Source organism: Aedes aegypti, chromosome 2, assembly GCF_002204515.2.
Source record: "Aedes aegypti strain LVP_AGWG chromosome 2, AaegL5.0 Primary Assembly, whole genome shotgun sequence".
In the NCBI taxonomy this organism is placed as follows: domain Eukaryota; kingdom Metazoa; phylum Arthropoda; class Insecta; order Diptera; family Culicidae; genus Aedes; species Aedes aegypti.
In genome coordinates, this window is record NC_035108.1 from 272,596,601 (window position 1) to 272,618,226 (window position 21,626).

At 40.4% G+C, this 21,626-nt stretch overlaps 1 protein-coding gene across 2 annotated transcripts in view; it reads right to left on the reverse strand.

The window, feature by feature from the left end:
* Positions 1–4,195: 4,195 nt before the first annotated feature.
* The window catches only part of LOC5569682 (cGMP-dependent protein kinase, isozyme 2 forms cD4/T1/T3A/T3B), a 360,786-nt gene continuing 343,355 nt past the window's right edge, over positions 4,196–21,626 (reverse strand). For both annotated transcript variants that reach the window (XM_021845098.1, XM_021845097.1), the window contains 6 exons: positions 6,596–6,832; positions 6,377–6,526; positions 5,717–6,210; positions 5,526–5,651; positions 5,269–5,458; positions 4,196–5,207 (listed from right to left, as the gene is read on the reverse strand). In XM_021845098.1, the coding sequence (XP_021700790.1) occupies positions 5,042–5,207; positions 5,269–5,458; positions 5,526–5,651; positions 5,717–6,210; positions 6,377–6,526; positions 6,596–6,832 (1,363 nt within the window). In that variant the 3' untranslated portion in view covers positions 4,196–5,041. The remainder of the gene's footprint in view (positions 5,208–5,268; positions 5,459–5,525; positions 5,652–5,716; positions 6,211–6,376; positions 6,527–6,595; positions 6,833–21,626) is intronic.

The window sequence follows — 21,626 nt, forward strand, 5'->3', positions numbered from 1 at the left end:
GAATCCGGACTCTAGGCTGGCCCAAAACGGCCCTATACTTGCCGCCCACGTTGCTTGGGCTTTTATCTCCTGCACAACGCGGATTAGATTTACCAATTTGCTCACTAATTAACGAAATAGGCTTACCTGAACTCAATATTCCAACTTAATTAATGTGAGGATTTCTCTAACTCACTATTCACGCTCGACAAATTCAACGCTAAACACAAAAAAGCACACAAATTAAATTAACAACACTTAAATAACTTTAAACGATCGAAAACTCACTTCAAATTTAGTACAATAACGATTACTTATTAACTTTTCAATAGTAATATCACTCCGACAAAAATCAACTACTCGATTCGAAGCACTCCACAATAATGATTTGACCGACGCGCCCTAGATTGGTTTCAACCTAATTTCTGCGACGCAATTTCCACCCATTGGTCGATTATAGAGAGAGCATTTAACTAAAGCATCATTATAGTCATTGTTTTAGAGTTTTCTACCTGGGTTGATTCTCTACGACGCAATTAATTTCTCTACTGCGCAATAAATTTGAAATTGATATATTTCGTTTTGTTTTCATTATCAAAACCTAGGTGGCGCAGGTTTGGTTCTTGTCTTCGATTCGCTTATAAGATCTGACAGCAAAACACAAAATACAGTAGCTGGCAGCATAATAACTGACAGCATACAAAAGCTCGATAGCTGACAGCATATTAACTGACAGCAAAATTCAAAACAGACACGGATAAAAACAAACGCTTCATAATGGGTTCACAATGATCTTACATTCTCCAACGTGGGGCAGCAAGAATGTAAGATCATTGTGAACCCATTATGAAGCGTTTGTTTTTATCCGTGTCTGTTTTGAATTTTGCTGTCAGTTAATATGCTGTCAGCTATCGAGCTTTTGTATGCTGTCAGTTATTATGCTGCCAGCTACTGTATTTTGTGTTTTGCTGTCAGATCTTATAAGCGAATCGAAGACAAGAACCAAACCTGCGCCACCTAGGTTTTGATAATGAAAACAAAACGAAATATATCAATTTCAAATTTATTGCGCAGTAGAGAAATTAATTGCGTCGTAGAGAATCAACCCAGGTAGAAAACTCTAAAACAATGACTATAATGATGCTTTAGTTAAATGCTCTCTCTATAATCGACCAATGGGTGGAAATTGCGTCGCAGAAATTAGGTTGAAACCAATCTAGGGCGCGTCGGTCAAATCATTATTGTGGAGTGCTTCGAATCGAGTAGTTGATTTTTGTCGGAGTGATATTACTATTGAAAAGTTAATAAGTAATCGTTATTGTACTAAATTTGAAGTGAGTTTTCGATCGTTTAAAGTTATTTAAGTGTTGTTAATTTAATTTGTGTGCTTTTTTGTGTTTAGCGTTGAATTTGTCGAGCGTGAATAGTGAGTTAGAGAAATCCTCACATTAATTAAGTTGGAATATTGAGTTCAGGTAAGCCTATTTCGTTAATTAGTGAGCAAATTGGTAAATCTAATCCGCGTTGTGCAGGAGATAAAAGCCCAAGCAACGTGGGCGGCAAGTATAGGGCCGTTTTGGGCCAGCCTAGAGTCCGGATTCACGTTCTTTCGGACTTCGAGCATCGTGGACGCAAACCGATTCCTACAGTATCGTCGTTTGGCCTACCCAACGGAAATTGGTTGTCGTCGTTGTTGTGAAACACCTTCTACGAAATTCGAAAGTGGGATCGCCAGTCAATAAGTCGCGTGGCGTAGCCGAGACACCTAGAACGGCTTCACTCCACTTCGCTAGGGGACATCTATACCCCGACACACACGCCAGCGCGCGAACCACTTAGGTTGTTCCGACACACCACTTGGTGACGACGAAGGTAGGTTTTGAGCCACAATACACCTCTTCGCTGACGAGTTACGTCGTCGAGGGACGTCCGACGCGGGAAAATCGTTGCGCAAGGAAACGATAAGGTTAGACCGGTCCATATTTGCTCTTGAAGACTAAAATTATAAAACCAATTAGCATAATTAGAAAATACCAAGCCTAAAGAAATTACGTGACGTCACGATTAGGAAATAGTAGGTTTTCCTGAATTTAATAAAAAAGTAGTTTTCTTAGAGTTTACGCAATAAACTCGATAAATTCGACCGCTTTTGTTATCGCGATCGGTAATTAATGTTGTATAAATAAACCTACTTCAAATTTAGTTCAAGCCTTCACAATTTCGAGTCACGTAATAAAATTAATTGAATTTTAGATTGGTTTATACCTTTTATAGTGATTCTTTTCCCTTTTTTGGTAGTCTATCGAGAGATCGTTAGTTTTTTTAGTAGATCTAGTTGAAATTGAATATTGGTAAGTACAGATTGGGTTGATTGGCTACAGACGTTTGCGAGTGTTGAAGTGCAACTTCAGTTCTTTTCGAACATTGACCTGCCCTGAGTCAGGAGGTCTCATCCGGGTAATTGAGCAGAGCTAACGGTCCTTCTTTTATAGAAGGTGGCGCTAAAGCCGTCAGCTTTAGGAACAGAACGGAACGTTACAAATTGATTTAAGGGATATCGTAATGAATTTCTAGCAGAAAACTGCCCTTCCCAGTTATTTTGCAAAATATATCTTCACGAAATCTTTTACGGCTATGCTAGATTCGGAAGCATGTGTATTCCTTGGGGTTTTCAACAAATTAACTCCTGAATTTTCACAGAAAATTCGAAACCAAATATGCAGTAGACATTTCAAAAACACTTCTATTTCTTTTAAAATCCGGGGATTTGAAGCAGAATTTCCAGAGAACTTCACTAAAGAATTTCTATAAAAATTTTTGAGAACCGTATTTGAAGGAATTTAGAGATAAATTTCAATGAAATATTTCGGTATTTGTCGATGTTCAATTATTTTTGTGACCGATCGAAATATTGAATTTTTGAAAGGGGAAAAAATATTGCTGAATTTGGGAAGATTCGCAATCAATTTGAAGATGAAAAAGAATGTTTGACTTTCTGAATGTGAATTTCACATTCAACAAAGTAGATACAACAAAGTATGAAAAAATCAAACAAAATTATTTGACTAATTATCGACACATATGTAGCCAATGTCCAAGAGATTACTGAAGCCACCGTAGATATTTCTAGAGGAATTTAAGTATAGGCTGTTTTAAATTTTCTTAAGAGCCTGGCCCTCCTGTTCCTACACCATTGGGTTTCCTGCTCAATTGGAACACGGATTTGTAAAGAAATGACAATTCGATCAAAAGTTGGATCCACCGTAAACAAGAATAAGGAAGATTTTTTTAAGTTTTTGGAAGAATTTAATTTAACGTTTCAATTGACGGGGTTGGTGGTCTAATAGCTATCACTTCTGCTTCATAAGCAGAAGGTTATGGGTTCAATCCCAGGCCCGTCCCTTTCAATGTTGCCTGTTCAGAAGATAAATGAGTACTGCAGAAGAATTTGCGACAAGATATAAACCAATAACTAATTACTGAGACGTCCGATTTGAAATAGGTATTCGGCAAAGTTGTAGTTGATGAATGTATCTTACATATCAACGTACCTCTAATCCCCAAGAGCGCATGTGCAAACACTATAACCGATTGAATGATTTGCTTAGTTTTCCCATAGTAATTCCAATATAAACTTTGTAGGGCTTGTGCAGTCTCAATATTTATCCGAATGAGCTCAAATTTTGGAAGGACCCTCAGAATTTGATCTTGAATCGAATGAGCGGTGTAAGGCAAAAACGATTTTTTGAACCACTCTAATAGGCAGCCTGCTAACCAAACAGCTAGCCTCTCTGCCATAAATTTACCACCCCTACATCTTCCCGCATGAACTGGCGTAGATGCAGGGGTATATCCGGTCTACTGTGGGAGCCAGTTTAATGCATCATCCACTTCGCCTCATTGGTCAGCATTCTGACGTGGCAGGCGCCATTGTTGCCTAAAAATAGAAGATCATCAGCGCTGTTAGTCTCAAAAAATCAATCTGGCGGTACTGGAGTAGCAACGACGGGCGGGCAATCGAGCTCAAGCTCAAGCTCAATTGAATTTAATGTTGGAATGATTTTTGCCGTGTAAGATATTTAAGTCTGGTACCCATTGCCTCTTCTAGCTATGATCATGCATATAACTTGTGGAATTTCCATTTTATTTTTACTATTTCGCATCGGCAAAACGAATAATATATCAGCAATTTCGGATTGAATAACTCTACTTCTGCTGTAAGCGTTGGTGTGTTTTATTTGTTACCATCTTGATGTCTCTGATTTTTAACCAGAATTAAAAAAAAAAACAATAAAAGTTAATAAATTGTGTTCGGCCATCCACTTGTTTTCTTTGATTCGTTCCAGTTTGACTCTAATAAAAAATGGTGTTTTTTTATGTACAATTTATACAAAAACAGAAATCAAATTATTTTATAACAGGAAAAAAAAAACAAGAAGAAATCAATGATTTACATTAGGCAAGAGAAGACGACATTGTATGTAGTCAAACGGCTTTTTTACCGTTGCTGCAAGTTACTCTCGGATGTTAGATATTTGCGCGGAAGGCTTTTTTTATTCATTGAAAATTGGAAGTTTAACACATTAAAATATAGCACGGATAAATGTTCTCTTTTTCTTTTCAGGAGGATAAATAGTTCTTATAAAAATGGTTTACAGGTTAAATTACGATTAGGAAGACACATTCCAATAATCTATCTCTCACGCAACCTTCAATCGTTTCGTTGTCAATCAACTGTGCTACTTGTGAGAAGAATATTTCACTTCAATTTTTGCACGTACATAATTTGAATTTATGGCTCGAAGAATCATTCCTACCGTTGGGGGTTCAGGTTGCCGTACATCTACAGTTCTTGGGCTTGATGGTAATATTCGAATCAACACGACAATTTTCCACATACTAGCATACGAACGAATGTGCTAAAATCTATAATATAGTCACATAATAAGGCTTGTCTCGGTCTTGGGTTGGGGTTTGGTTGATGAAAGAGGGCAAGCCGAATTTGATCTGTCCTAACGAAGAAACATAGAGAATGAAAGGTCGAGGAAAAGGCACGATTTTTCTAGAAATCTTCATCCCATCCGGAAAGATCATCTGGTGGTGGACCGTCGGGATCGGCCGGGTAGTCGTCAAAGTTGGCGGTATCAACTACGCTCTGAACCTTCGGTAGGATCGGCGGCGGAAGGCTGCGATTCCGTAGACCCTCCCAATAGAACCCATCGAACCATCTGGAATGAATAAGAGATTGATCATATCGAGTCTCGTAGCGATGCTATGAGATGGCATTACTTATGCTTCTGTATTTCACTAATTCCACCCCGTTGATATCCCAGTCGCTCCGTTGGATTATCTCGGCACAGTTTCTTGATGAGGACACTGGCATTGCGGGTGATGTTACGGGGGAACTCAATTGCGTCGATTCCCTTTAGGATAATGTTATAAGTGCGCATCGGATCGGCTCCGGTGAAGGGAGGAGTGCCTAAAGAGAAAAAGTGGCGGAATAATGCTCAACGTTCATGATACAGATAAAAATAAACCAAGCATACCAGTTAAAAGTTCAAACATTAACACGCCAAGTGACCAATAGTCCGCACTGATGTCATGGCCCCGATTGAGGATCACTTCCGGTGCTACGTATTCCGGTGTTCCGCAGAATGTCCAGGTTTTACGTCCTGCAAATACAATTCGAGTTACATACCTCTCACCTCACTTTACCCAAATTCAATCTAAGATCTACCTGATTGAAGTTTCTTAGCAAATCCAAAGTCTACCAACTTTACGTATCCGGATACGTCCAACAGAAGGTTTTCCGGTTTCAAATCCCGATAGATGATGTTACGCGAGTGCAGATAATCGAATGCCTCCACGACGCAAGCAGTGTAGAAGCGTGTCGTTCCATCGTCGAAGTGTCCACGATCGCGCAGAATGGTCCAGAGTTCACCGCCCAGGCAGCTCTCCATCAGCATGTACAGATACTTGCGATCCTTGAAGGTCTTGAACAACTTCACGATGAAGTCCGAGTTTGCCTCGCTCATGATCTCCTTTTCAGACATGATGTGCTGCTGTTGACGAGTCTCGACGATCTGAGACTTCTTCATCTGCTTCAAGGCGAACGATCGTGCCTTGTCTTGGGCCAGCTGAACCAGCTCAACGCGGCCGAAACCTCCCACGCCAAGTGTGGCGATCACGCGCAGATCCGTTAGTCGTACATCTCGGAACTCCTCGTAGATCCTAGTGTGGATATAGCGGTTATTCATTTAGATCGTGATCATTGTGATCGTATCGATTGTAACGTAATATACTCACGACTCCTCAAGTGAGAATGCTTTCGATTAGACGCAAAATTACCACACTTATAATTCTATGCCCGAGCTACCCATCAACCTCATATACTTACTTCTTCTTTTCACTGACGGCGTCATCGTTATAGCGGTTCTTGATTTCATCCAAGTTGGATATCAGCTGGTTGAAGGTGTCGCGATCGATGACCAAGCAGGTAACGCCTTCGGGCGAATCGCAAATGATGTTGGCCGTTCGCAAGTCATCCCTGTGAGGAAGAAACGTAGATGAATCACTGCTACCAATGATCATTGTCCAACTAATGAGACGTTCTTACCCTTGCAGTGCCTTCTCGCCGAAGAAGTCGCCCTTGCCGAGGGTGCGGATGAACTTTTCCTCCTGGGTGTCCGGCTGTCGGATCGTCACGCGCACCTGACCCTTGGAGATGATGAAGAAGGTGTCGCCACGGGCCCCCTGGCGGATGATGTAGTCGCCCTTCTGGTAGTAGCACTCTTCCAGCACATCGGAAATCTTGCCGAGCGTGTCCTCCGGGAGGTTTTTGAAAATCGGGACGCTGTAAGGGGGAGAAGAAAGGGTGGTGGGCTTTAGTAAAAGTGTCGTTTGATGAAGAATGTAGCAAATGTTGCAGTCTATACGGAACGGAGCATTGCTAAACTGACATAAATTGATATGATTTGGAATGGATTTGGGTTTGGATGGATTGGATTGGATTGGATTCAATTTGGAATGGTTTTGAACTGCATTTGAACTTTAAAAAATCGTCACCTTTGCAGTCAATGACTCCTTATCTCAAATAGCTCTGACTATTTTATAGTGCTTGATACTATAAGTCGTTCCGCACAGCGCAATTGATCAATTGATCGATCTTGTGGTCTTAAGACTTTTCAATAGCAGCCTCTTGTACATGTGTCTGGTCGATGCTGCGCACTCGTTGTACAGTATTGAGAAAACGCCACTATCAATTGGTGTCGATCACCGAGAGACCAATTTTGCTTCAGCAAACTTCATTTTTACAAGACCACAATTGAGATGTTTGCCATGCATATATACACGCCAATTGTCGGCTGTGATTAATCAATATTGCACACGAGGATGAGCGTATGATATTCATCAAACTCATTCGATCAAATACCGCATCAGCAGTCACCGATCGAAGCAGACAAGAAGTGGCTGCGGTCATCTACCATCATCTACCGGCATCGATTCATTATCTTCTTCTAGTGCTGCCTGCCGTGAAGGAGCGGTCAGTTAATTTCGATATCCATTCAGATGTGGAAGAATTGCGCGCGGCACTTATCGCGTACGAAACCGTAAATTGAATCATAAGCAGGCTGTAATTGAAGAGCAATCAGGCAAAGAAAAACTATGCAACAAGATTTGCGCGATAAACGAAATAATTGAGGATGTTTGTTATTAATTCTGCTAACAGAAGCATTTTTCCTGATATTTAGCTAATTTTATATAGCATCCGCTTAAATCTATTAAGAATCGCTATGAATTTATCAAGAAAACCGTCAACGATACTTGTAGACTTAGTAAAGATCGCATTCATCAGATCAAGGATCTCAACAGGAGTTGTATACAGAGGAGTGAAACAGATGAAATTTCCGTTGACCTCAGTTCAAGCGATTATTTCAAATCGTTACTTTTATAATTCGCAACTACAGACCCTACAATAATTTTACTCCAAGAATTCTTTTCCAATTTTCGTTCAAAATATGTTCCTTGGATTTCTCCAGGAATTGTTTCAGTAATCTTCTATGTTATTATTCACGGATTTTATGAATTTTACCAGATATTCATTCAGATAACAGGAAAACAAATATGTGTACCTACCTACGCTAAATTTTCCAAAAGTTATTCCAATGATTCCTTCAGAAACAATCATTTGAAAAAAAAAAATCACAGAAAATTAATTCAGAATCCCGGAAGACTTCTAGAATGTGGTCAAAGTGATCAAAAATGCTTGAAATAGTCTCCAACATACATTATCCATAAAATCTTGAAGATTGATATGTCACAATACGCGCAAAGCCTTGAGGCAGCGTTGCCGGAAGAGGGAGAGCTCACCGAAGCCCCTCTTGAGGACTGCTGGAGTAGTCTCAAAGCAACCATTAACAACGCAGCGGAAGGTGCCATTGGGTTCGTGGAAGGAAATCGACGGAACGGTTGGTTCGACGAGGAGTGTCAGACGGTTTTGGATGAGAAGAATGCAGCGCGGGCGATGATGCTGCAGCAAGGCACCCGTCAAAACGTGGAACGATACAAACAGAAGCGAAGACAGCAAACCCATCTATTCCGGGATAAAAAGCGCCGCCTGGAAGAGTTGGAGTGCGAAGAGATGGAGCAGCTGTATCGTTCTCAAGAAACACGTAAGTTCTACAAGAAACTCAATGCATCCCGCAAAAGCTTTGTGCCGCGAGCCGAAATGTGCCGGGATAAGGATGGAGGTATCTTGACGAACGTGAGGTGATCGAAAGGTAGAAGCAGCACTACGATGTACCCCTAAACGGCGCAGAGGAGGAAGATCAGGACAGCAGGAGGAATGGCTTCATCAGTACGGTGGATGAGGGAGACGTGCCAACTCCCACAATAGGCGAAGTTAAGGATGCTATCAAACAGCTCAAGAACAACAAAGCAGCTGGAAAGGATGGTATTGGAGCGGAACTTATTAAAATGGGCCCGGACAGGTTGGCCACTTGTCTGCACCGATTGATAGCCAGGATCTGGGATATGAAACAGCTACCGGAGGAGTGGAAGGAGGGAATAATATACCCAATATACAAAAAGGGTGACAAGTTAGAATGTGAGAACTATCGAGCGATCACCATTCTCAACGCAGCCTGTAAAGTGCTTTCCCAGATCATCTTCCGCCGTCTATCGCCACTGGCAAGCAGATTTGTGGGAAGTTATCAAGCCGGTTTTGTGGACGGGCGATCGACAACAGACCAAATCTATATGTTGCGACAGATCCTCCAAAAATGTCGCGAATATCAAGTCCCTACGCACCACCTATTCATCGATTTCAAAGCGTCCTATGATACCATCGACCGCGAAGAGCTATGGAAGATTATGGACGAGAATGGTTTTCCCGGGAAACTGACTAGACTGATCAAAGCAATGATGGATAGTGTACAGTGCTGTGTGAAGATATCGGGTGCATTATCGGACCCGTTTGAAACACGCAAAGGACTTTGACAAGGCGATGGTCTTTCCTGCCTCCTGTTCAATATTGCGCTAGAAGGTGTTATGAAACGGGCGGGCTTCAATATGCGAGGCACTATCTTCAATAAATCCAGCCAGTTCATCTGCTTTGCTGACGACGTGGACATTGTCGGAAGAACGTTCCAGGTGGTTTCTGAACAGTATACCAGGCTGAAACGTGAAGCAGATCGGGTTGGATTGAAGGTAAATACGTCAAAGACGAAATATCTGCTGCCTGGAGGAACCGAGCGCGATAGAGCTCGCATTGGCAGACGCGTGATGATCGACGGGGATGAGTTCGAGGTGGTGGACGAATTTGTCTACCTCGGATCATTGATAACGCCGGATAACAACTGCAGCAGAGAAATTCGAAGACGTATCGTTGCCGGAAGTCGTGCTTACTACGGACTCTACAAGACCTTGCGGTCTGGTAAACTTCACTTCCGTACTAAGTGTACCATGTACAAGACGCTAATAAGACCGGTAGTCCTCAACGGGCATGAGGCAGGTACAATGCTCGAAGAGGACCTGCAAGAGCTAGAAGTTTTTGAACGACGTGTGCTTAGGACGATCTTCGGCGGAGTATGTGAGAACGGCGTATGGAGGAGAAGAATGAACCACGAGCTTACGCAACTCTACGGTGAACCCAATATCCAGAAAGTCGCCAAAGCTGGAAGGTTACGATGGGCGGGACAGGTTGTGAGAATACCGGTCAACAATCCCGCAAAAATGGTGTTCACCTCAAATCCGGCCGGTACAAGACGAAGGGGAGCGCAACAAGCTTGGTGGTTTGACCGAGCCATGGACCGAGTTAGTTGGCGTAACATTGTGGCGCAGGTCATGTCTTGAAGGACGTAGAGCCAGCAAAAGTAAAAAAAAATGTCACAAGCCTTGTTTCATAACTATTACGTTTATGATAACTTTCCCGAAATAATTAAGGGCATGGAAGATTTCCGGGATGTGGCTAATATGGCCAAAAACGTTTGAATTGGTCTACAACATACTTGATTCATAAAATCTTGAATACTGATATGTCGCAAACCGCGTCTCATTACTAGTCCATGCATAGCCACTTCCCCATGGGACCCAAGTTACCGGGAGACTTCCGGAATGTGACCAATGTGACTAAAAATGTCATACTTTTTTCAATGAATCTTGAAGATTAACATGTTGGAATCAATATTTATAAACCATTTTACACATGTGAAAAAAATTTCTCGCTGCATCACATATGAAAAATAAAGACATGACAGGTTGCATTAGTAGTAAAATTTAGAAAATTTAGTCGTTTTTCGAATGCTCAAAACGTATCAAGAGAATAAGGGTTAAACATATTGGCGTAAACGAAGGGGGGCTATTGGGGCCTCAGCCGTCGTAGAAAATGTCAGCCCCAGAAAATTTGAAATTCTCAAGCTAAGCATGGCCTTTGCTCAAAATATATTAGAACGAATGGGTCAAGCTCCCCTAGCTTTGAGCCTAAGTAACGCTAACGGAATCTCAATCTAACGTCTTTTGATGGATTTGCTCCACGAACTCTTATTAAGGATAATGTACACCATAATCAAAACATAAAAATATCAGGAGAACTATTGTACTTGTCGATCTGAAACCATATGAAATTCTTGGAGGACCCATGTCTTCAAACAAGTTGCTCCATGAGTAATTTTTCATTTGTTTTTCGAGAATTCGTCACCTGTTCACGATGGATCACTTAAAGCGGTTGCTGAAATCAGCCTTCAATCTATTAGCGAAAAACATTTGCGATTTGGGCTCAATTTTTTGGTTGAGGTATAAGGTATGCAAGGTCAGCGCATACCAGCTTACGAACGCGAACGACCTTTGACTTATTAATATCGACGTCAGAACATATCGGAATGCAAGCATCAATTCGGTACACTACATTCTGATGGTTAAAGTGCGTCAAAGACTTTTCGTTGTGAACAACATTCGGTACCGACGCCCGCTACGGTACAATCTGAGTAATTCAAGCTACCCGAAATTGCTAATCCTTGAAGCAGCGTTACTGGATGAGAAAGAGTTTATCGAAGCTCCTTTTGAGGACTGATTGGGTAGTGTTAAAGCAGCAATTAACAACGACACAATAGGTTTCATTAGGTCCATAGAAGGAAATCGACGGAACGGTTGGTACGATGAGGAGTGTCAGACAGATTTATACATTTTTCTCGTGGGCAATAATGCTGCAGCAATGTACCCATCATAATGTGGAACGATACAAACAGATGTGAAGGCAGCAAACCCATACAAGATAAAAATCTCCGACTGGAAGAGTTGAAGTACGAAGAGATGGAGCAGTTGGTTCTTAAGGAACGTGTAAGTTCTAGAAGAAACTTATCCCGCAAATGTATCGTTCCGGAATAAGGATGGAGATATCTTGACGGATGAACGTGATTTGTTTGAAAGGTGGAAGCAGCACTACGATGAATACATTAATGGCACATACGCGGAACTGAATTTTTGGTTCTACTCTAAGTTAAAACTTTCAGAATTAATTGAAGAGTTAGATCAAAAACGTTTTCAGCAAAGTTGGTCATAATAACATTTTCTAAAAGTCATAAAAGAACGCAACCACGAATTTCCCCAAATAAAAAAATGGGTCAAAATTGAAACCTAAATAAGGACCACCCTATTCTACTTTTTTCTTAGAAGATGCAAAACTAACGAATTATCTGAAGGTAGCATGCACCTAAAATAAACTAGAACAGGGAAAAAACTTTTCCCTGCCAAATTATCGATTTGAACCATTGCACAGTGGTTCGATCTAGAACAAATGTCGGCCAAAACCTCAAATTCTCTTGAAAATAGCTGAAATTATATATTTGACATATTCTATGCCATATTTGAGTATTATGGACTTTTATTTTCAAATGTTTCTAGTTTTGGACTGATAATTAGAATATACAGGTTTGGACAACACATTTGCAACTTTTTCAATCTTCCATACAAAATGGTCAACTCGGGCGGGCTAGCTCTCAGTTATTTACTGATGGATTTAAATAAAATTTTCACAGCATGTCCAGCATAAGTTGTATTTCAACATATATTTTTGAATATTTTTTTCCATACACAACTCCAATAGCTAAAACAACAAAGTGAATTTTTTGACGAAATTCTCAGTTAATAACTGCGGAAGTGCTCATATGACATATGAGCTGAGAAGCAGGCTTTGTCCCAGTTGGGACGTAACGCCAGAGAGAAGATGAAGAAAAAGATAGATGCGAGTAATTGGTTCCTTCTCGGGATGCCATTCATAGCTACTACGATTGCAATGCACGTACTAGCGTATCACAGGATTCTTATTATTCAACTAGAGTACACCTTCAAACGTGTTGAAAGTTGTCTATCGCAAGTTTTCGCAAAATAATTTGTATCCTACTTGAAAGCTCTTGTTTTAAGCTTTCGAATGAACTTATTCTCATCGCGAGCATTCGCGGGTTACTAATGTTTTAGGGTAGCTGGTGAATTATGGATCACAATTATTAATTTTCTAGAAAAATCATGTCCACGGTTCACTCAAAGAGCTGTGTAAAATTCAAAATTCAATGAATCTGCTTCAAACTTTGGATTTAAGCCATATATTTTGCATTGCTAGGCATTTGGATATATATAGAAAGCGTTGTGTTTGGATGGGCATCTAATTCTTCCGAAAGAGGTGCACTTTGCGAAAAAGGACCACGTGATTATTGAGCTGAAATCGAATTCAGGTTAACTTCTGCGTTCATGAGTCCTCTCATGGCGTAGGGGTAACGCGCCCTAACTAGAGATCAGGGAGTCGTGAGTTCGATTTTCACTGAGAAGACGTGTAACTTTTTCGCAAGACTTCACATCAATTAGTCCATCTAATCCAATTGCAAAATATATGTAATGTTTAGCTTTCGGTAGTTGTTAAACATCCACTCGGCTGGTTATAGCCGTAAACTACGATTCATAATTGAAACAAGTAAAAATTTGATTATATCAACAAAATCAGTAAATTAATACGAATTTGGATGACTAAATCAGTTTTGGGATAACCAGCTTTCTAAAAGCGCCAATGGCTGCCGCAAATGGCCTCGCTTTCTGGTAGGGATAAGTCTATTTGACGTTTGACTTGGGTCGTTTTATATTGAACGGAAATCGTGTGACTTGATGATAAATTTCACACGAATTTACGGTATAAAATTGGTTATACGATAGAATGTGAGAACTACCTAGCGATCCCTCTTCTTGAAGCAGCGAATATAAAGTGCTTTCTCAGATCCTCATTCTATCGCCACTAGTCGAGTTAAAGGCAGCCTATGATACTATCCGCGAAGATGACAGCGGTTTTCCCAGGAAACTAACTAAAGTGATAAGGGAAAAGATGGATAGTAGGCAATGTTGTGTGACGATATCGGCAATTCGTTTGAAACACGTAACGCAATTCGATAAGGTAGGATGGTCTTTCCTGCCTCGTGTTCAACATTGCGATAGAAAATGTTAAGAAACGAGCGGGGTTTAATATGCAGGCATGATATTAAACACTGTTTGCGCGCGCGGGAAACGGATCAGTTTCGGACACCGTAGAAACAAGTCTTTGATTTCACTCCGTACAAATTACTTTATTTCGGCAATCAATTAACGAAGAAAATCGCGGATAAAAACAACTTTATTGCGGACTGAACGGTCGAGGCGTATATTTCCCGGCGGTATACTATCAACTGAATTTATTTGCCTATTTACATGATCAGCTGGCTACTGAGAGATCAACTGCTCCCAAAAGGCTCCTCTCGCATCTCATATTATGTGCTATCTCGTAACGAAAGGGGTTGCTTGAAAGCGTACGACAGACAGGGATCAACAGTATTGCTACCTGTGGAACATGTTTGCTACTTCTCATTTCTCTCAAATAACCCTCGCGTAGCCATGCCGGCCGCCTTGAAATCTCGGCGATTTCAATCAACTACCTACTTCTACTCTAACTTCTATCTACTCTGTACTGATTTGTTTTTTATACGAATTCATATTGTTCTCTTAATCTACTATTTACACTGTCGGTCGCCGGGTTGACCGTACTCCTACTGCTACTGGTACTGGACGCATTGTGTTGCTGCTTCTTCGATGCCGAATGACCCATACTCGGTGGTAAACATTGGCTTGCTGTTGCTGTTGACGCTGTGGTTGCTTGCAGAGACGATGACGGTTTCGGATGGTTGCTGGACTTCGATCTGGATTCTGGACGATCCTTGCTGCTGCGGACTTGACTTCTTCTTCTCTCAGGCTGACGGATCTGCTGCTCTTCGACTCTTGGTGGATAAACGGATGCGGTTGGACTTCTGACTTGCTTGGCTGTGTTTGATTTGTTCTTGTCGGTGGTGATTCGTCGTCGGTAAGACGGGGCTCCCTCGCCTCACCGCGGTAGATCTATGAATCATATGAACGGGTGCTTTTTAAACTGAATTACTGGACAAAACAGAGACTTGCCTGGAACGGAGGCCTCCTGGCCTCCGCGGCGCCTCCAAGCGCTGATGATACCCCTACACGTCACAGTGGCGATCGTCGGTACTTGCTAGCAAACTACAAATGTGCTGGTGGAACCATTTCCGATGCGAGACCGTTATTCGAGTTGGCCATACTCGTTGACGACCTCTTCGTTGATTCCGGGAGGACGAATAGCGCTCTTCTACCTCCGTTGCGAGTTCGCACACTCGTACCTCAAATAGCCAAGCGTGTGATTGTGGTTAGCAGGGTTTCGAATTGTGCAGTCTACGACTGCCGAGATGACTGACTTCACGGAACAAAATAATATTGCCGAACTAAGTTCAGCACGACTGCTTCATGCACCGTTCATGCAGAACGTACCACCACCAGAACAAAACAGATTACCTCGATAATTGGAGAGACCGGATCGAATAGTGACTTCCATCGTTTCTTGGGCTTGAAACGAGGACGGAATGTGGCTACGAATGAAAAATGAGCCGATTAACTTTTTGAAATTCAAAACAATACTTAACTTAACTGGTCTGCGGAGGTCTTTCGACCTCCGCCGGTGGAGGAGTCCTAGTTCTCCCCTGATGCGGATTGCATATTGTCGCTGATTGGAAGGATGCAGATCTTCGAGATTGCTCGTTTGTAGCTGCCATCCTTCGTTCGGACTGTCACTACCCGAATGTTTCCGTCTGCTCCAGTGTGTACTTCGGTTATCCGACCCAGAAGCCAACTCAACGGTGGCTGATTCTCCTCCCTCAATACCACCATCGTTCCTATCTTCACGTTGTCACGCTTCTTGGTCCACTTCGTGCGGTTATGCAGGTTGGACAAATATTCGGTCGACCATTTCCTCCACAAAAGTTGCACAAATTTCGCCACCCGCCGTGACGATCGACACTGTTTACAATTCAATTTTTCTTCGCGACTTTCGTACTATTGTGTCGCCCACACAGTAGCAAGTTCAATGTTGCTCTTTTGCACTTTATCACACAAGCCGACGGGCTTCGTATCCGTAAACTGATCCTGACCGTCCTCGATCCGGCTCGAAGGACCAAAAATGTTTGCGCGCGCGGGAAACGGATCAATTTCGGACACCGTAGAAACAAGTCTTTGATTTCACTCCGTACAAATTACTTTATTTCGGCAATTAATTAACGAAGAAAATCGCGGATAAAAACAACTTTATTGCGGACTGAACGGTCGAGGCGTATATTTCCCGGCGGTATACTATCAACTGAATTTATTTGCCTATTTACATGATCAGCTGGCTACTGAGAGATCAACTGCTCCCAAAAGGCTCCTCTCGCATCTCATATTATGTGCTATCTCGTAACGAAAGGGGTTGCTTGCAAGCGTACGACAGACAGGGATCAACAGTATTGCTACCTGTGGAACATGTTTGCTACTTCTCATTTCTCTCAAATAACCCTCGCGTAGCCAAACACATTCAGCCATTTCATTTGTCTCGCTGACGACGTAGACATTGTCCGAAGAACGCGCGAACAACAAACAACGCGCGATGAGTTCAAGATGATGATTGAACGAATAACAACTGCAGCAGAGAGATTCGAAGACGTATTATTGTTGGAAGTCGTACTTACTACGAACTCTACACGACCTTGCGGTCTGATAAACTTCACCTCAACGCTAAGTGTACCATGGACAAGACGATGATAAGATCGGTAGTGCTCTAAGGGCATGAGACGTGGACAATGCTCGAGAAGAATCTGCAAACGCTAGGAGTTTTTGAGCAACGTATAGGGTGCCGAACCGTGGGCACTTCCATGATTCACTTAGGCATGGGGGATTTTACTCGGCTGAATTGTCTGAAATTTTGCAATAAGAAGCGCATTAGTATGACGCATATTGTGGCCAGATAAGTTTTTTTGTACCTTTCAAAAAACCCCACTGCCGAAGTGAATAAAAAGTGCCAAAAGTAGGATCCGGCTCTCTACTTAGGACGACCTTTGGCGTAGTATGGGGCCTCCCTTCGCCGAGTGGTTAGAGTTCACGGCTACGAAGCAAAGCCATGCTGAAGGTGTCTGGGTTCGATTCCTGGTCGGTCCGGGATCTTTTCGTAATGAAAATTTCCTTGACTTCCCGGGGCAAAGACTATCATCGTACCTCCCGAGGAGGAAAAAATAACTCGCAATAACTTATGCATACCAAATTTTGGTATCATGCCATAATTAGGAATTGTTCAGTTGTCAATACCTCATTTTGGTATTATAATGGTATTAGAAAAAAATGTTTAAAACAATTAAAAATACTTCATTTTGGTATTCGATAGCTATTGAGGACTGCTGGAGGTATTGAACTGCTATTGAAAAATGTCCCTTTTTATATGAAAATTCATCATGTATTATTTAGGTATTACAATACCTGATCTAATTATCAGCTTGGTATTTGTAGAATATGCATAAGGTATTATTTGAGGTATTTTACCTCTTATGCAGAGCTTATTCATACCTTATTTAGGTTGTAAGTATTGGAAATTATCTGGTATGGAATACCTCAGTTTGGTATTCAGTAGATATTTTCTTCTGCTCGGACTGCCACACGATATACGAATGCGAAAATGACAACTAAGGCAAAGAAAGCTCTCAGTTAATAACTGTGGAAGTGCTCATTGAACACTAAGCTGAGAAGCTGGCTCTATCCCAGTGAAGATGCTATGCCAAGAAGAAGACGACCATGCGCAACGCTACGGTGAACCCAGTATCCAGAAAGTTGCCAAAGCTGGAAGGGTACGATGAGCGAGACACGTTGCGAGAGTATTGAACAACATTCTTGGGTCTTAGAAGTGGGGGACGATCGAGAAACTGGAGACAAACAGCCATGGACCGAATTTGTTGGCGTAGCATTGTGGTGCAGGTCATGCTATGAAGGACGTGGTACAACCTAAAGTAAAGGAAGAAAGATTTGTCTTTCAAAGGTTTTGTCTTGATACTCTTAACGCATCATTCCACATAAAACGTATGGTTGCCCAACTAATATTCCTATCCTTTCTCGATGATCGTGAAAACATGGCTGGTAGATAATCGCAAGCCCAATTCATCTTATCTCTGTCCAATTACGATCGTTTTGTCAATAATGAAGTAAGGTACCGTGGGGCAAGTGAGAATACGGGGTAAGTGGGGCGTTTCGTCATAGCTCAACTAGGAAAAGTTTTTCATGGGGGTATTCTTCTAGAAAGTTGAAGATACAATGACAAGGAATGTATTTAGTACTAAACATATTGTTATTTTTATTACCATGTGGTTCATGTAACAGTTGTCAGTTCAGCGCCATTTTCAACTTGCATGACAAATTGTGACACGTTCCACGTCTTGCATTGACTCGCAAAAAATAAATGTGTTTTAAATCGAATTTCCATCAGTATGCTATAATTTTGAGTATTATTACAAGCTGCTAACGATAAACCAGTATTTTGTTTTCATTTCATATGAAATTTTCGATGGTCTTTCTTACCCCAGAATATATTTCTACCTGGGATAAGTGGGACCTATCAAAACAAAAACCAGAATCAAAACTTTTCGTACACGTTTCATACATTCTCCTAGAGAGTAGCACTAAACCATTCAAACAAATGATTTTTATCAAAAAAGATCAACCTCAAATTACGTAATTGCATAGGAGGGAGAAGAAAAGTGTTAATATTCTTTATTTTTAAATTTATTTTTTATTTTTGAAATACGACTTCAAAATTGAACAAACACACAGCTGAAATTTGAAATGCATCATGAGAACGATTACTTTTCTAATTTATTTGAACTTTATTTGTTATTTCTACCAAATTAAGTAGAGATGGAAAACAATTCCACCCCATGAGGTGGTTTTCTGCCATGCATATACATAATAACAAAACATATTTATAATTTCGTCAATTATTGATTGTTTATGTTCTACATTTAAATAACAACTTATAAATGATATATTTTGAACATGTTTAATTCCTCTTTACGCTTTTATTGAGGAATTTTCAGTTAATATTAAATGTGAGGTGACATACTATTAAATAAAGGGTTTCTTCCTAAAACGTAACGTATTTTATGGTTGATCCCTTATGTACATCAAATATGTACTTAAAATTAAAAATCTATGAATTATCAATCCTATTATTGTAATGGTTGACTTACTGATGTGGATTGACGCATGAAACTGGATGTGTCTCACTTGCCCCGTTTAGTGAAGTAACTGCTTCCAATGGCTCATTCTAAAACTTTCTTCCAAGGTTTTCACAATTTTGAAATTATTCGATTAGTTCCATGTACACACCAGCAAATATGTTGCCAAAACGTGATAGTGTTGTTGGATTTGAAAAATATTGACATTTGAAAATTTGATTGAACAATTTGTTTGAACTATCGTTTTTTTCGTTCCCACTTGCCCCGCGATACCTTAGCAATTATGAATGGTACGATCAACTATGCTCTACTAAGTATTCTAAAAATTATAGATCAATGTTTGTCCTTCGTTTGAATCTGCAGTATTTCGTTCGTTTATCATATGGCATACCCGTCAAACTAGCAGAATGTCAGTTCCTCAATTAACTCAAATGCATGTAAATCCTATGAGCAATTACCGCATTCAAAATGCCTACTCATTTGCGCATATCCACACTTGACTAGCCAAAACTTCCTTACAATCTGTCCGAACGCAATGTACACAAAATTCACGCCTCGCCTACCTCAGATATTATCACCACACTGCGGCATTTGAGACGACGACGCACAGTGCTTCGTCCCTTGGACAAAAGTCGAAAAATCAACTTTCATATTCGAAAGAATCAAGTAGGCCACGATGTTGACATATATTTTGAACGTGTAATACAGATACTAGAAAGTCCGTGCGCTTATCAAAACAAGCCAAAACACCAGGTATTGACAAGTTGTTTCATCGTTATATATAATTTATTGTTTTTGTGTCAATCCAATCCCTTTTTAATTCGCTTTCTTTCCATACTAATCACATTTTCAAAGTGAAAGTCGTTAAGGATCGTGTTGAAACAAGTAAGTAGGAGTCATTCCGTTTAATTTTCTGTGATATATTTTAAAAATTGTAGAAAAAGATGCTTCTGAACAATAAGCTCTTTAATACAGAAGAAAATTAATAATCCTATCTTCTTCTAGCCCATACAAAAAAGTACCTCAAAGTACCTTTCTGAAATCCACTTTAAAATAAAATTTGAAGTATTTTTCAAATTCTGAAAGTGATTCCAGCTGCATATGTTTGCCGATTGTACCGTTTTGATTCATATTACGGACAGCTTCAAATTCCGGACACTCTCGTTTGTATGGGAAACATTTCACACGAAATGTTTCAATTTTCGCCGTCGAAAAGTTCTCATTTACGAGGCTCGTTTTATTAGGTTTTTTCCATAAATATCATTGCAAATTTATAATGCCCAACTACCTTGGACGTCTCTTAAAAGGTTGAACGATTTCAATTGATGATTTGACTGTTCCATTAATGATTATCATGAGCTGTCCGTAATTCGAATCAAAGCGTCCGGAATATGAGGCAAAAGTGAGGGAGCGTCCGGAATAAGAATCATGAAAAGGCCACACGTTTTGATTTATTTAAAATTATTCAAGTTGCGGACGCGTATTCTTTACCCACCATCCGAAAGTTAAGGGCTTCCGACGGTCGATAACGCTAAAAAATCATACAGAATGATTTATTTTGTATGGTCCAAACTGGGTTATACTTCACTGAGGCCTTAAGTGTCCGTAATATGAATCAAAACGGTATGTCATTTTATGATTTTTAAGTTATGCTGCCACAATCATCAGTAAAGATTGTTTCAAGCAATGGTATTCTGCCAATCCACGTATTCGAAAAAAAAAACATGTTGTGGATTTCATGTACGGTTTTTATAACACTGATTCTTTTTCCCAGATATTTGAAAACAAGTTAAATACGTTTAGCAAATTTTATTTCTGCATAATACACCAAAAAATGGGGTAAATATAGAAGATCATACGATATTTTTGTGAAGCAAAACTCCGACTGATTAGCAAAGCCAGTTTTGCTTCCGCGCCAACAGAAAATTGGCGATGTAGAGTTTTCTTATTCGGCTGTAAAGGCTGGCATGGGAAGGCCTTTCATAGAGTTCAATGAATGTTCAAGAAAAACCTATATATATCTTATCAACAATAATGAACCTGAAGAGCTCGCATTCGTAGCCTATGTATCAAATTGTTTCTAATAATCATCAAACAGAAACCCACGACATTTCAACTATCTTTGTAGAAAAGAAGATAATGATTCGATGATATGTTTTTGGATGATTAATAGCTGGTAAATGAATTGTATTGCTAATAAAAATAAATTTTATATAACCTTTTTTATTGGGTTTGATATAAGTCGTTGGAATAATCCGTGCTTTAATATGTTTATAAAAATTTGGTTATTGAGACACTTTTACATTTACGCATACCACATACATCGTTTATGCAAACGACTCAAGTACGTTTTCTTGCGTTTTTATTTTAAACATTTATTTAAAATCGAGCACTGTTCTATGTTGTCATATGTTAAACGTGACGTATAAGCCACTTATGCCATTACTGATGTAATATGTGTCATTCATGCCAACAATGAGATTTTTGTGTGTAACGACTTTCTCCTCAACTTCGTAGGGCAAAACCGCATTAAACATCCAGTTCTGACTT